This window comes from Cetorhinus maximus, chromosome 5 (genome assembly GCF_964194155.1).
Source record: "Cetorhinus maximus chromosome 5, sCetMax3.hap1.1, whole genome shotgun sequence".
In the NCBI taxonomy this organism is placed as follows: Eukaryota; Metazoa; Chordata; class Chondrichthyes; order Lamniformes; family Cetorhinidae; genus Cetorhinus; species Cetorhinus maximus.
Genome location: NC_135883.1, coordinates 121,632,984 through 121,649,398, shown reverse-complemented (window position 1 = coordinate 121,649,398; position 16,415 = coordinate 121,632,984). Strand labels below are relative to the sequence as shown.

Below are 16,415 nucleotides of genomic sequence, written 5' to 3'. Positions count from 1 at the left end.
AATTTTGTAAGTAAGCTCACCAGATCTTCTCATTGTCTTACCTCTAAGTATGAGAACATGGTGTCTAACTGTCCTAATATTTCAGAATCAGCTAATTGAATAGCAGGAGGTTCAATTGGTGAACTGTCTAAATCTCCTTCTGTCTCACTCTCACTGTCTCCCTCATCCTCCACTCTCCATACTACATGACATAACTGCTCCTTCCTATCCTCCCTATGATGGTATGGTTTCAACATGTTGATGTTGTGACCTAGCCGATTATTTTTCCTGCGATCTGGGATGTCTATTAAATAATTTACTTTACTAACCCTCTTAACTACCCTGTATGGACCACTGAACCTTGCTTCCAGAGGATCCTCCTGTAAAGGCAATAACGCTAACACTTCATCCCCGGTTGAAATGTTCGGGTCTCAGTTTTTTTTATCTGCCCATTCCTTCATCTTTGTTTGAGAACCTTTAAGATGTTCTTGAGCCACTTTTCAGGCTCCCATGAGCTGCTCCTGGAACACGGACACATAATCTAGCATATAGGGTTCGTCTCTCTGTCCTAAAAACTTTTCTCTGATTAATCTCAGAGGGCCTGTTATCTCATGTCCATAGATTAATTCAAAAGGACTAAAACCGGTAAGTTCATTTGGTGAATCTCGGACGACAAATAAAAGACAGTCCAGTTTTTTGTACCAATCATGGGGATATTCATGACAATATGCTTTAATCATTGTTTTGAGAGTTTGATGCCACCTCTCTAAAGCTCCCTGTGTCTGTGGATGGTATGCCATGCACCTTAACTGTTTTATACCCAAACTACTCATTATGTTTTGAAAAATTTTAGACATAAAATTGAAAACTTGATCTGACTGGATCTCCATCGGTAATCCATATCTAGTATAAAAAACATTGGGTTAACTTCCCTGCCACAACTTTAGCTGTAATCATTCTCAAAGGGATGGCCACTGGAAACCGAGTTGTCAGTTCCATAATAGTAAGGATATACTGGTGTCCTGCTTTCATTTTCGGTAACAGTCCCACACAGCCTACTAACGCCCTACTAAATGGTTCTCCTGAAACTGGTATGGGAATTAAAGCTGCTGGTTTGATTGCATGCTGTACTTTCCTCATCATCTGGCACATAAGGCATGCTTTACAAAACGTGAAGACCTGGCCAGTAAAAATGTTGACTTACACATTCTTGGGTCTTTTGGATCCCTACATGCCTTACAATAGGAATCTCATGATCTATCCTTAATATTTCCTGATGAACCACCGTCCATCCTTCAACAGCAGGTCTGTGAGGAGGTCTCCACTTCCTCATCAGAATCCCAAGCTTAATATAGTAGCAATCTGGAACCCCTTCTGCTTCAGCTTCAGTTTGAGCTGATTGTGCCACTTTACTTAACTCTGGATGGGCTTTCTGAGCCTCAATCAGAGACAACTTTCTGAACATTTCCTTCGGATTGTCCAAATCCCCAAAGAAAGTTTCAGATAGCCAAATATCTGTTTGTGGTGCCAATTTTATCTCTGACAATGGAACTTGTTTAGCCATTGCTTGGGTCACTACAGAAGAAGGAAAAATTTCTGGAGCCTTTACCTGTAACTGATCTGTCCCCTTGACCTCACTTGGTCTTTCGGTAACTACTGGAGAAGCTACAACTTTCACTCCGGCCAAATCATTTCCGAGGAATAAGTCAATTCCGTCTACACGCAAACTATGAACAACTCCTACTCTTACCATTCCAAACATTAAGTCACACTCCAGGTGCACACGATACAAAGGTACAGGTAAATGCTCCCCACCAATACATTCACTAAAACCATGGCATTTCCCCAGGTTTTTCCCCAGCAAAAGAGTTTGGGTAGCCCCTGTATCCCTCAGTATAACTATGGGTTTACCTGCTTTAATTGAGGAATAAGGAGTTACTTTTCCTTTTGACAAGAATTCCCTGTAGCTTTGAGGTATCTTATTCAGCTTCCCAGCACTCACAGCAATTTTAACACTCGGACTCATAGCTACAGTTAATATTACAACTTGATCAGTTGTATTTTCAGTCGGGGCTCTTTTTTCTGAATCATCCTTATGTACCCCACTAGGTCCCATGGATTTCTCATGCAACTTCCAGCAATATGCCTGAATGTGTCCCACCTTGTTACAATAGAAACCCTTAGGCCTTCAAACGTCAATCCCACCCTCAGAACTTTCCTTTGTAGTCTAGAGAGAAGATTTAAGCACATTCTCAGTTGTCCGTATTCTTCCCTGGCTAATCTCACTCACTCTCTCACAAACTCACTCGGGTGCTCTCTCTCTCCCTCTTGCGCTCTCTCTCACGTGTGCTCTCTCTCCCGTGTACACTCCCTCTCGGGCTCGCTCTCTCTCTCTTGCGCGCTCTCTCTCTTGTGCGCTCTCTCTCTCTCGTGCGCGCTCTCCCACACTCGCATGCTCTCTAACTCTCTCGCGCGTGCACGCTCTCCCCTCTCTCTCACACGTGCTCTCTCTCCCCTTCCCTCTCTCGCACATGCTCTCTCTCGCTCGCACTCTCTCTCACGCGCGCTCTGTCTCGCTCGCACTCTCTCTTGCACACGCGCTCTCTCCCTCTTGTGCTCTCTCTCTCCCATACGCGCTCTCTCTCTCCCACGCACGCTCTCTCACTCAAGTGCTCTTTCTCTCTCTCTTGCATGCACACTCTCCCCACTCTCTCTCGCGTGCGTGCTCTCCACCTCTCTCTCGCGCGCTGTCGTTCTCTCACTCTTGCTCTCTCTCGCACGCTTTCGCTCGCTCTCCACCCTCTCTCTCTTGCACATACGCTCTCCCCTCTCTCTCTCACGCATGCACTCACCCCCACTCTCTCTCTTGCGCATGTGCTCTCTCCCCCTCCATCTCTCTCTCGCGCTCTTCCCCTCTCTCCCTCGCGCGCGGTCTCTTCTCTCTCTCATGCGTGCACTCTCCCCTCCTCTCTCTCACGCTCTCCCCCTCTCTCTCACACTCTCCCCCTCTCCCTCGTACGCGCACTCTCCCCCATCTCTCACGCGCGCTCTCCCCGTCTTGCGCACGCGCTCTCCTCTCGCGCACGCTCTCCCTCTCTCTCTCTTGCGCATGCGCTCTCCCATCTTTCTCTCGTGCGCTCTCCGCCTCTAACTCTCATGCATGTGCGCTCTCTCTCCTCTCTCTCTCTCGCACGCAAGCTCTCCCCCTCTCTTGTGTGCACGCTGTCTCTCTCTCTCACCCTCTCCCCCTCTCCCCCTCCCTCTCTCTTGCGCGCACGCTCTCCCCCTCCCTCTCTTTTGCACACGCGCTCTCCCTCTCTCGCATTCTCTCTCTCCCCTCTTTCTCTCGCGCACGCTCTCCCTCTCTCTCGCATGCATGTTCTCCTCCTCTCTCTCCTGCGCTCTTCCCCCCTTCTCTCTCTCGCACTCTCTTCCCCTCGCTCTCTCTCTCGCGCTCTCTTCCCCTCTCTCTCTCGTGCGCACACTCTCTCTCCTACCCCCTCTCTCGCGCGCACTCTCCCCCTCTCTCTTGCACGCACGCTTTCTCCTCCTCTTGCGCGCACGCCCTCTCACACACCAGCACACTCTCTCACACTCCCGCGCGCTCCCTCACTCTCCCGCGCGCTCTCTCACTCTCCCGCGCGCTCTCTCACACTCCCGCGCACTCTCTCACACTCCCGCGCACTCTGACACTCCCGTGTGTGTGCTGATACACCCGCGTGCGCTCTGACACACCCACGCATGCTCTCTCTCTCATGCACCAGCCCTGACCCTGGCTCCACAGTGTCTCTTTGGGGCCTTGTAGCCAGTGTCTCAGTGCTGGACTCCCGCAGTCTCTCCTCTTAGTATGCCCCACAGGCTCTCCATCCCCCATTACCCTAGCAGCCTCTCTTTCCCCTGCTGCCGTAGCAGTCTCTCTTCTCCACCTCCCCCCCACCACTGAAAACCCGAAAACATCTGTTTTCACTGGTGAGCCTCTCAGCAACAAATGCGGGAGAGGAACAGCCTATGATTGGAGGAGCAGCCCCTTGTAGAATCTTCAACTTCATTTACTTATCTAACAGGCATTTTGAACAGTGGCTCTGGGACCAATGTAGAATGGGTTCGGGGGCCACAATCCAGCCCGTGGGCCATGTGTTGGACAAGCCTGTTTTAAATGTTAGTGCAATCCCAGGTACTTTTTTTTAAAACGTACATAATTGGTGCATCCAGGAGTGCACAATAAGAGCACAAAATTAACAAGGCACTCTGGCAACTTAATCACCTGACTATCTGTTGCTATTTTTAGTCTCTTTACCACATCTTTGATGGTGGTGCTAAAAGCATTAAGTTGTTGGAGTCAAGGTGGATGTTTTTGTATTCCATTGCTTCACAGTATTGCATGACATCAACTTCCTTTATACTCATCAACTTCCTTTACACTCTTAAATTATGCCACTTTAAATGCAATAACATCCACCCTTACTGATGCTGACTAAACTGTTACTTCTTGTATTTTCTGTTTTTATTTCAGATTGCTAACACTTGTAGTTATTTTTTATATTTTGTGTGCAGTTAGTCTTTACTTAACATTTTCAACTGAAAATAGCCCAGTCTTGTACTTTGTCAATCTATTTTTTTATTTATTCTTTCAGAGTATGGGTGTTGCTGGCTGGGCCAGCATTTATTGCCCATCCCTAAACTGTCCTTGAGAAGGTGGTGGTGAGCTGCCTTCGAGAACTGGTGTAATCCATGTGGTATAGATACATCCACAACGCTGTTAGGGAGGGAGTTCCAGGATTTTGACCCAGCGATAGTGAAGGAACGGTGATATAAGTTCCAAGTCAGGATGGTGTGTGGCTTGGAGGGGAATTTGCAGGTGGTGGCATTTCCATGCGTCTGCTGCCCTTGCCCTTCTAGGTGATAGAGGTCTGGGTTTTGGGATGTGCTGTCAAAGAAGCCTTGGTGAGTTCCTGCAGTGCATCTTGTAGATGGTACACACTGCTGTTACTGTGTGTGGTGGTGGAGGGCGTGCATTTTAAAGATGGTGGATGGGGTGCCAATCAAGCGGGCTACTTTGTCCTTGATGGTGTCAAGCTTCTTGAGTATTGTTGGAAATGCACTCATCCAGGCAAGTGGAGATTATTCCATCACATTCATGACCTGCACCTTGTAGATGGTGGACAGGCTTTGGGGAGATGGAGGTGAGTTGCTTGCCACAGGATTCCCAGCCTCTGACCTGCTCTTGTAGCCACAGTATTTATATAGCTGGTCCAGTTCATGGCTTTATGAACTAAAATGGTGCAACACTAAAAGGGATGTCATGTCCAGTAAAGACGTGTCATATTGCTAACTTTCAAGATATGAACTTCATTCCACGTAGACTCATTAAAATTGAATTTTCTTTAGAAAGTGGACAATGTCCTACAAAGATGGCCACTGAAGGCCAGGTGACCTTATGTGATTTCTAGACCAACAAAGGTTAACTCATGTCTAAACATGCTTCTGGAAAGTCATTAAAATGTAAATGTCTGTCGGTGGAAGACCTTCCCTTGGGAAGACCTTCCCTTGAAAAGACACTCAAAATGCGAGACCATTTGTGGAATTTATATACCCATTGTCTGCATATATACAGGAACTCAAAATTGAATAACACCCCCACCCCCAGGCTCAGTGTCTAGGAGCTCAAAACCTAACAAGGAGAAGTATGAGGGAACCCATTTATCACAAGCAGGTGTGAACTGCTACGATTCATGCCCTATTGTGTAGCAAAGGCTTCAAACTTTGAATCATTTGCGTGGACAATAGAAGAATTGATCATGTGGTCACATGATCAAAAATGATTCTGATAATCACAGAATCACAACATTTTAACAGCACAGAAGGAGGCCATTCGGCCCATCGTGTCTGCACCAACTCTCCAAATCAGCATTATGACCTAGTGCTATTGCCCTGCCTTTTCCCCATACCCCTGCACATTGTTTCGATTCAAATGATCACCTAATGACCTCTTGAAAGCCTTGATTAAGCCTGCCTCCACCACACTTCCATGCAGTGCATTCCAGACCCGAACCATCTATATCAAATCTACTCTTAGCCTTCTTCTCTCCAAGAAGAACAGGCGTATCTGAAGTTTCTCACCCCTGGAACTACTCTTGTAAACCTCTTCTGCACTCTCTCCAATGTGTTCACATCCTTTCTTTAATGTGGCACCCAGAACTGTACACAATACTCCAGCTGAGGTCTAACAAGTGTCGTATATAAATTGCATAACCTCCTTACTCTTGTACTCTATGCCCCTAATCATAAAGCCCAGGATACTATGTGCTTTATTAACTGCTCCCTCCACCTGTCCTGCCACTTTCAATGATCTATGCACACATAAACCCAGGTCTTTCTGCTCCTGCACCCCCTTCAAAATTTCACCCCTTATTTTATATTGTCTGTCCATGTTCTTCCTACCAAAATTCAACATCTCACGCTTCTCCACATTGAGCTTCATCTGCCACCTATCTGCCCACTCCACCAGCTTGTCTATGTCCTTTTGAAGTTCTACACTGTCCTCCTCGCAGTTTACAACACTCCCAAGCTTCGTAAACTGTGAAATGGTCCCCTGCACACCAAGATCTAGATCATTAAAATATATCAGGAAAAGCAAGGGTCCCAATACCAATCCCTGGGGAACTCCACTACAAACCTCCCTCCAGCCCAAATAATATCCATTGACCATTACTCTCTGATTCCTACTTTTCGGCCAATTTTGTATCCATGTTGCCACAATCTCTTTTATTCCATGAGCTATAACTTTTCTCGCTTCTTGTTGTGTGGCACTGTATCAAATACCTTTTGAAAGTCCATGTACACCACATCAACAGCATTACCCTCATCGATCTCTTCTGTTACCTCTTCAAAAAACTCCAGCAAGTTAGTTAAACACAATTTCCCCTTTAGAAATCCATGCTGACTCTTCCTTATCAACCCATATTTTTCCATGTGACAACTAATCCTATTCCGAATAATTGTTTCTAGAATCTTGCCCACCACTGAAGTTAAACTGACTGGTCTGTAATTGCTGGGCTTATCCTTACAACCCTTTTTGAACAAAGGCATAATGTTTGTAATTCTCCAGTCCTCTGGCACCTCCCCTGAGTCTAGGGAAAACTGAAAAATTATGGCTAGTGCCCCTGCAATTTCTACTCTCACTTTCTTCAATATCCTTGGATGTATCTCGTCCGGTCCAGGTGCCTTGTCAACTTTAAGTAACGAATAACAAATCTTATTGTTCCAAGAACCAGCCACAGCCAAGTCAGTCTGAAAACCAACAAGACACCAGAGGGACCAGCCTCCAGCAAGAAGATAAAAAAATTCTCCCTAGTCAACTCAGGCAGTGAGTGAGAAGGGCAAATTTGTTTGATCTGCCAGGATTTTTCTTCACAGAAACTTGGCTACAACTTTGTCTGGAAATTTCCTGACTTGAGCTACCCGCCTTGGTAGTGATATCCAACCCTAGATGTTTGTATCCCTCCACAAATTTGTGCTGATATGGGTAATCTAAAGCAGCATTAGTTTGATGGTCTTACCAAGATAAACTGAATATATTACCTGATAAGATTTGTTCTGTCCTGAAATCTTCCATTTTTTTTCCATGACAAGCGAGCCCTGGATCTACAATATCTTCTTCAGTAGTTATTCATTAAAATATACATCCTAGGAGCCAAGTATTCCTTATAAGGTGATGGGCCTACATTAAACATACCATAACACAGCATGGAATGCACCACAAAAAAGAATGGTCCAGCAGACTTAATTGAAAAAGGGCTATAATTAAGAGCCTTAATAGTGTAGTTGAGACAGCATATACTTGAGTTGCAGCATATAATTTATCAGTATTTCTGTGGATGAAAACATTAGACAAATATAATTTATAGGAATAAATGTCCTAGTACAAACTCTTAAAACTCATACCCATCTTTAATGAAGGCCAGACAACACATTTCAAGGTGTCAAACAAGAGGGGAATAAACAATCTGCAAGAACTTTACAATCTGCATATTTCCTTGCCAAATAGCAAATAAATTGATTGAATTCTTGATCTATTTAGATCACTCACCATAAGAAGTATGTAAAATAGTGGCCATAAATGGGAATGATCTGGTTAGCTAAGCACTACAGATGTGTTTCAGGCTCCAGACTACCCATAAGCAATATCCCAGGATTGTCTACCAAATACTTCTAATTCTCCTTTCTTTAAAACAGGTAATTATTTATCTAAAACTCAACACCAGAAGGATGACCAAATGAAATGGTTCCACCTTTCTGCAGTGAATTATTCAAAAATGATTTTGTGTATGTTATTGGCTCCCTGCAAGTCTGTTCTCAGGTGTTCAGTGGGGCAGTAGGATGGTGGGAGCTGAGATTAAGTAAAGAAGCTTCAGAGGCAGGATTTAGCTCCCCCAATGGGGGTGAAGTTGAATGGCGGGCGCACAAAGGCGCGCTTCCGATCAGCGCTATTTTACGTGGGCAGGCCAATTAAGGCCCGCCCAGCGCGACGTCTGCACGGAAGCGCTGTGTGCTCCCTGTGCGGGCGGGGGGAGTCCCAAAATCGAGAGTGCACTCACCTCCCTGAGGCTAAGTGCTGCCTCAGGGAAATCAGCTGATCTGTGACAGAAATTAAAAATAGAGAAAAAAAAAATTTCTGACATGTCCCCTCATGTGATACTATCACATGAGTTGGGACATGTCCATAATTTTAACAAAAACTTTATTAAAATTTTTTAAAACCTACATGAAACCTCATCCCGCCCGTGGATGAGGTTTCATGCTTTTCCTAATTCCTGCCGGGGCTCCTGGCCTGACTGCCAACCTTAAGGTCGGACGGGCAGGTCCATTAATGAGCTGAATGACTCTGTCAATGGCCTTAATTGGCCATTGACAGGTCGGTGGGCGCGCAGCTGATTTTGCTGCGCCCCCGCCTACCGGAAAATTTAAATGGGGCGCAGTCACTGCGTGTCATTTTACGCGTCGGCGAGCGGGCCCCACCCCCGCTCACCAACGGGAAAATCCTGCCCCATGTTTCATTGGATAACCTCAAAATCTGTAGCTTCTAGCCTCAAGCTCCTTCTAGCCTGCAACGATGTAATTTTTAATTTCAAATCATACACAAGAGACCATTTTCTCTTCAATTAATCTGATCAAAAGGATACACTTATAAGGTGTAGCTGAGAGCGTCCCTTTAAGAATACACAATTTTTTTTTACATTGTAAGCGGCAATAATTAAGAAAGAGAACTTACTGAGATGAAGATGTTTAATAGATTCTCTAATGTTGGAAGTTGAGGAATCAGTTTCTGCACCACTTTGCTAAATGCTTCAAATATTGAATGGTCATAAATACTTGTCAAATAGAAACTGTAGGGAAAAAAAAGCTATTTTTATTGAACAATAATTGGTCATCTCTTAGTAACCCTAAATTAGGAAGTGCTGAGTTCTTTCTTCAATTATTTAATGGTATGTGGACATTCCTGGCAAGGCCAGTTTTTGATGCTCATCCTAAATTGCCCTTGAGAAGGTGGTAGCGAGCCACCTTCTTGAACCTCGCAGTCCATGTGGTGTAGAGACACCCACAGTTAGGAAGGGAGTTCCAGGATTTTGACCAAATGACAGTGAAGGAACGGCGATATAAGTTCCAATTCAGGATGGTGTGTGGCTTGGAGGGGAACTTGCAGGAGGTGGTGTTTCCATGCTTCTGCTGCCCTTGTCCTTCTAGATGATAGAGGGCACAGCTTTGGAAGGTGTTTTCAAAGGAGCCCTGTTGAGTTGCTGCAGTGCATCTTGTATATTGTACACACTGCTGCCACTGTGTACTGATGGTGGAGACAGTGAATTTTTAAGTTCGTGAATGGGGTTATGCTCAAGCAGGTTGCTTTGTCCTGGATGGTGTCAAGCTTCTTGAGTGTTGTTGGAGCTGCCATCATCCAGGCAAGTGGAGAGTATTTCATCACACTCCTGACTTGTGCCTTGTAGATGGTGGACAGGCTCTGGAGAGTCAGGAGGTGAGTTACTCACCTCAGAATTCCCAGCCTCTGACCTGCTCCTGTAGCCACAGTATTTAAAAGACTGGTCCAGTTCAGTTTCTGGTTAATGGTAACCCCAGGATGTTGATAGTGAGGGATTCAGTTATGGTAATGCCATTGAATGTCAAGGGCAGATGGTTAGATTCTCTCTTGTTGGAGCTGGTCATTGTCTGGCACTTGTGTGGCGCAAATTTTACTTGCCACCTGTCGGCCCAAGCCTGGATATTGTCCAGGTCTTGCTGTATATGGGCACGGACTACTTTAGTATCTGAAGTCGTGAATGGTGCTGAACATTGTGCAATCATCAGCGAACATCCCTACTTCTGACCTAATGATGGAAGGAAGGTAATTGATAAAGCAACTGAGGATGGCTGGTCCTCAAACACTGAACTGAGCAACGTCCTGGGACTGAGATGATTGACCTTCAACATCCACAACCATCTTCCTGTATGACAGTTTGACTCCAATCCATGGAGAATTTTCCCCTGATTCTCATTGACTTCAGTTTTGCTAGGGCTCCTTGATGCCACACTCAGTTAAATGCTGCCTTGATGTGAAGGGCTGTCACTCTCATCTCACCTCTTGAGTTCCGATCTTTAGTGCATGTTTGGACCAAACTTTTTTTTTTGAAAAATATACTTTATTTATAAAATATCTGGAAGAACATTCTAAACCATTTCAAAATCACCATCACATAAGTACAATCAGATTCAACTTTTACACATGGATCACAAGGTGCATCAATACAATCAATGAATATTACAATCATTCCAATATGGTCAATGCAGACAATCAGACAATGGTATTGGAGTTATCAACATACATCATGTTGCACTCTGAGGTGCTTCAATACAATTATAATACAATTAGTATTCAATGCATACATTCATTGTGAGCTGTACAGCCCGAGGGGCTCTAAACAGTTCCCAGCCCCTCGGGGCACTGTGGCAGAAAGGTCTTAGACAGCGACCTTTCCCCATTGCGCCTTTGCGGCGGCTGCCCCAAGCTTTAGTGCGTCCCTCAGCACGTAGTCCTGGACCTTGGAATGTGCCAGTCTGCAACACTCGGTCGGGGACAACTCTTTGCGCTGGAAGACCAACAAGTTTCGGGCAGACCAAAGAACGTCTTTCACCGAGTTGATGATCCACCAGCTGCAGTTGATGTTTGTCTCGGTGTGTGTCGCTGGGAACAGCCCGTAGAGCACAGAGTCATGTGTCACAGAACTGCTCGGGATGAACCTCGACAGAAACCACTGCATCTCTCTCCAGACCTGCTTTGCAAAGGCACAATCCACGAGGAAGTGAACAACGGTCTCGTCCCCACCACAGCCACCTCGAGGGCAACGTGCAGAGGGAGTGAGACTCCTGGCGTGTTGGAAGGATCTGACGGGGAGGGCCTTTCTCACCACCAGCCAAGCTACGTCTTAGTGCTTGTTGGAAAGTTCTGGCAATGAGGCATTCTGCCAAATGACTTTGACAGTCTGCTCGGGGAGCCATCCCACAGGATCCACCCTCTCCTTTTCCCGCAGGGCCTCTAAGACGTTACGTGCCGACCACTGCCTGATGGACTTGTGGTCAAAGCTTTCTCTGCATAAATTTTTCCACCAGGGACAGGTGGTACGGCACGGTCCAACTACTTGGAGCGTTCCGCGGCAGCGTGGCCAGACCCATCCTTTGCAACACCAGGGACAGGTAGAACCTCAGCACATAGTGACACTTGGTGTTTGCGTACCAAGGGTCTACGCACAGCTTGATGCAGCCGCACACAAAGGTGGCCATCAGTATGAGGGCGATGCTGGGCACGTTTTTTCCCCCTTTATCTAGAGGCTTGTACATTGCGTCCCTGCGGATATGATCCATTTTCGACCTCCAGATAAAGTGAAAGATGGCTCAGGTGATTGCCATCGCGCAGGAGTCTGGAATGGGCCAGACCTGCGCCACGTACAGCAACAGCGAGAGTGTCTCACACCTGATGACCAGGTTCTTACCTGCAATGGAGAGGGAGCGTCGCTCCCACATGCCCAGTTTTCTTTTCACCATAGACATTCGCTCCTTCCAGTTTCTAATGCATGCCCCGGTCCCTCCGAAACATATCCCCAGCACCTTCAGGCCGTCAGCCCTGACAGTGAAGGGGACAAAGGATCAGTCAGCCCAGTTCCCAAAGAACATGGCCTCGCTGTTCCCACGATTTACCTTGGCTCCCAAGGCCAGTTCGAACTGGTCACAGATGTGAATCAGTCTGTGCACCGACAGCGGATCCGAGCAGAAGACGGCGACATCATCCATGTACAGGGAGACTTTGACCTGAGTGCCTCCACTGCCTGGGATTGTCACTCCTCTTATGCCCGGATCCTTCCTGCTGGACTCAGCAAAGGGTTCTATGCAACTCACAAAAAGGACAGGGGAGAGAGGGCAGCCCTGCCTGACTCCAGATTTAATAGGAAAGCTATCTGATTCCCACCCATTGATTGAGACTGCGCAACTGATGTTAGTGTAGAGCAGTTGGATCCAATTGCAAATTCCCTCCCCAAACCCCATTTTGGAGAGCACATCCACCATGTAGGTGTGCGATATTCTGTCAAAGGCCTTCTCCTGATCCAGGCTGATGAGGCAGGTATCCACACCCCTGTCCTGTACATAGGCAATCGTATCCCTGAGCAGCGCGAGGCTGTCAGAGATCTTCCTGCCTGGCACAGTGCAGGTCTGGTCAGGGTGGATCACCAATTCGAGAGCGGACTTGACCTGATTGACGATGACCTTGGACAGAATCTTGTAGTCCACATTCAACAGTGAAATGGGTCGCCAATTTCTAATTTCCTCCCTTTCCCCCTTGTGCTTGTAGATGAGGGTGATGATGCCTTTCCTCATGGATTCTGACATACTGCCGGCCAGGAGCATACTCTCGTACACTTCTAGCAGGTCTGGGCCGATCCAGTCCCACAGAGCCGAATAAAACTCCGCCGGCAAGCCGTCGCTTCCGGGAGTTTTACTCTTCTCGAAGGACTTAGTCAGTTTGTCAGGAGTTAGCGGTTTGTCCAGGCTCTCCCATGTAATGTCGTCTAAGACCTCCGTCATAGAGGACAGGAAGGACTGGGAGCCTGTGGGCTGTGCAGTCTGTGGGCTTCACGTCATACAATCCGGCATAAAAGGATTTGCTGATCCTCAAAATGTCGGACTGCGATAACTTTACTGAGCCATCTTCTTCCTTCAGGCTGCTGATCACAGAGCTCTCTCTGTGTACCTTTTGGAAGAAGAAACGTGAGCACATCTCAGCCTGCTCCACGGAGAGGACTCTGAAACAGAAGATGATCTTGGAGGCCTCCGAGGCAAAGAGCGAGGCTTGCTGGCTCTTCACCTCTTGGAGTTCCTCCTTGATATCGACCCCCATCGACTGCAGCCGGAGCAGATTCTGCATGTTTTTCTGGAATCGGGACATTTCCCTCTGTTCCTTTCTAGCTTTCTGGGCGCCTTTGATGATGAAAAACCTCTTGATGTTTCCCTTGATCGCTTCTCACCAGTGTGTCAGGGACTCAAAGAGGGGTTTCACGGTTCTCCAACCTTTGTAATCCCTCTTGAGCTCCTCAACATTCTCTGGGGTCAGCAGTTGCACGTTTAGCTTCCATGCCCCCCTGCCCACCCTCTGGTCTTCCTCTAAGTGACAGTCAGCCAGTAGGAGGCAGTGGTCAGAGAAGAACACCAGCTTGACGTTGGTGGATCTGATTGCGAACGCAAGGGACACAAACAGGAAGTCTGTCCTGGAACAGATGGACCTGTCTGGCCGCGGCCAGGTGTATCTACACTGCGCTCCATCTGCAGGGTTGCTGAAGACGTCGTGTAGCTTAGCATCCTTAACTGTTTCCATCAGGGATCTGTACGTAGCGTCCAATCTGCTGTCGGCCCTGCCGGATCGTCCAGCCTCATCGATGATGCAGTTGAAGTCACCGCCCAGAATGACCGGCCTGGAAGTCGCCAGCAGCAGTGAGAGCTGCTGAAAGATCGCCAGCCGCTCGCCCTTTTGTGCCGGGGCGTACACGTTAATTAACCGGAGTGGAGCATTCTTGTACATTACGTCTGCTACGAGGAGGCGCCCGCCCACCACCTCCTTAACTTCGGAGACAGTGAAGTTGCCTCCCCGCAGCGGAATACCCAGGCTGGAGGAACGAGAGTCGTTTCCTCCCGACCAGATCGATGGCCCATGGGACCACAATCCTGACCATTGCCTGTAGGAGCTGAGGTGCGGTATCGCACACTCCTGCAGAAACAACAGGTCAGTTTTGACCTTGGCAAGGTAGTCCAAGGTCACAACACATCGTGTGGTAGATTTAATGCTACGCACATTTAGGGATACAATCTTTATACCCATTTTAAAGCATTTAGTCTCTTACCAAACCTGTTGTCTCTGAGAGTCCCAGACCTTTGGTCTGCTCCTGCATACCCATGGTGTTCACAAATTGCCTCACTTTGGATGGGCTGAGGAAACTGTCCTGAACATCCCCATTGGCAGTGTTATGCTCAGGTGGCATCTGGGGGTTCATGCAGAGTACAGGATTTGAAATGTCCTCTGTTGGAGAAGTCTCTCCAATCCTCTCCCCCTCTGGGGCGTTGCTGTTCCCGGCTTCCCGGAGCTGGGGTGCGCTGAGCACTTCACTGCTCCTAGATTCCTGGGGCTGGGGTGCACTGGCCTCATCGGGTTGTAGGCAAAGATGGGGTGCGCTGGTCTCCTCATTGTCTCCAATGTTCTGGAGCTCGGGTGTCTCATCCTCCCAACTCCCTAGAGCTTTGCCGCTTCTTCTGTAGATGCCGCCCTTTCCCTTCTTCGTCCGAAGAGCAGCTGCCCTTGTCATCCGTGTCGGATGGGAGACGCCTCTTGCTACTTGTGTGGGAAGTGGCTTGGTCCCTTCTTAGCCCCTTCTTCCTTTTGGCTCTCTACACCAGCTGGACCAAACTGTAATAAGGTAAGGGGACAAATGGTCCTGGAAGAACTCAAACTGAGTATCAGTGAGCAGGTTGTTGCTGTGGAACTGCCACTTTATAGCATTGATGACAACACCTTCCAACACTTTGCTGATGGTTGAGTGTAGATTGATGGGGTGGTATTGGCCATAATGGACTTGTCCTGCTTTTTGTGGACAGGACATATCTGGGCAATTTTCCACATTGTTGGGTGGATGCCAGTGTTTAGCTATGCTGGAAGCCAATGTACTTCACAGCCAATTAAGTACTTTTGAAGTGTAGTCATTGTTGCAATGTAGGAAATGAAGCAGCAATTTGTGTAGCAAACACCCACAAATATCAATGTGAAAATGACCAGATAATCTGTTTTTGCAACATTGATTGACGGATAAATATTGGCCGAGTACTAGATTAATTTGCTTCTTTTGCCTAAAATGCATATAGAGTTACACATGCATTATATCATAGCTATGGAGGACATTCAGTATTCAAAAGCAAAAAATATATTTACTTGAGATTCTCACCTGAGGTGAAGTTTTTCCAAGCCAGCATCTGCAAGGTCATCATTTGCTCGTTGGTAGATATCTCTTTGCGTTTCTATCTTGTGATCATCAGATAAACCATCTACTTTATGGATGAAAACTTCAAAATTGATCTCTTTGTTTACCTTGTATGCCCTGGACACCGTGAGATGCAGTCTGGCCAAAGCCTCCATGTAATCATCCTAGGTTTTATTAAACAAAAAAAAATCAAAATATGTTCTCAGGGATAAATGCAAGTTTAGATTCTGGGTCCTTTTTTTCCTTCAGCTGCAGCTACCTAGATCCTTTTCCTTAATCTACCATGTTTTTAAATGTTTTTAACTGTGTTAGGAAATAGAGACAGTTTAAGTAAGTTATATTTGCACTTGTGGGTGTTGGGAATGAGTTTTAGCTTTAAAGTTTAAGTTTGATTTGTATTTCTGTATTTGTGTGTTAAGAAAAGGTCAAGTTGAGTTTTAGTTTCACTTTAAAAGGTGCCTGCATTTCTAAAGTTTTATGACTTAAGAGAAGTTAAAGCAAACACAAGAGTAGAAAAAACTGTGCTGTTGCCTAGCAACAGGGGTCCAGAGAGGCAGGCCCCACCCACACAAACACCCAGAAAAACTAAAGAAACAGCAGTTTTTGAGTTCAGTTTTGAAGACAGCTGCCAAGCAGAAGCAACCTAGAAGGGGCAGATAGTCAGTCCCAAGCTAAAGTTGGTTGAAATAGCTGCCAAAGAGAAACTGGAGCAAAAGAGACAGATAGCAAGTCCCAAGCTAAAGAAGAAAGTCCCCAAAATCCAGGGGAGTAGAACAGGAGAAAGTCCCAAGAGGACCTTCTAGTCAAAGGAAGGACAGGAGCCTGGAAAAGGTCCTGTTAAGAGTGAGGAGCAGAGAAAGGCTTCAAGCTTAA

At 46.7% G+C, this 16,415-nt stretch overlaps 1 protein-coding gene across 1 annotated transcript in view; it reads right to left on the bottom strand.

Annotated features, from left to right (window-relative positions):
* The window catches only part of LOC144680891 (ras-related GTP-binding protein D-like), a 61,589-nt gene that overhangs the window by 14,973 nt on the left and 30,201 nt on the right, over positions 1 to 16,415 (bottom strand). Inside the window, exons 3-4 of the mRNA XM_078542412.1 lie at positions 15,507 to 15,706; positions 9,251 to 9,365 (exon numbers count right to left, since the gene is read on the bottom strand). Coding sequence (XP_078398538.1) covers positions 9,251 to 9,365; positions 15,507 to 15,706 — 315 coding nt within the window. The remainder of the gene's footprint in view (positions 1 to 9,250; positions 9,366 to 15,506; positions 15,707 to 16,415) is intronic.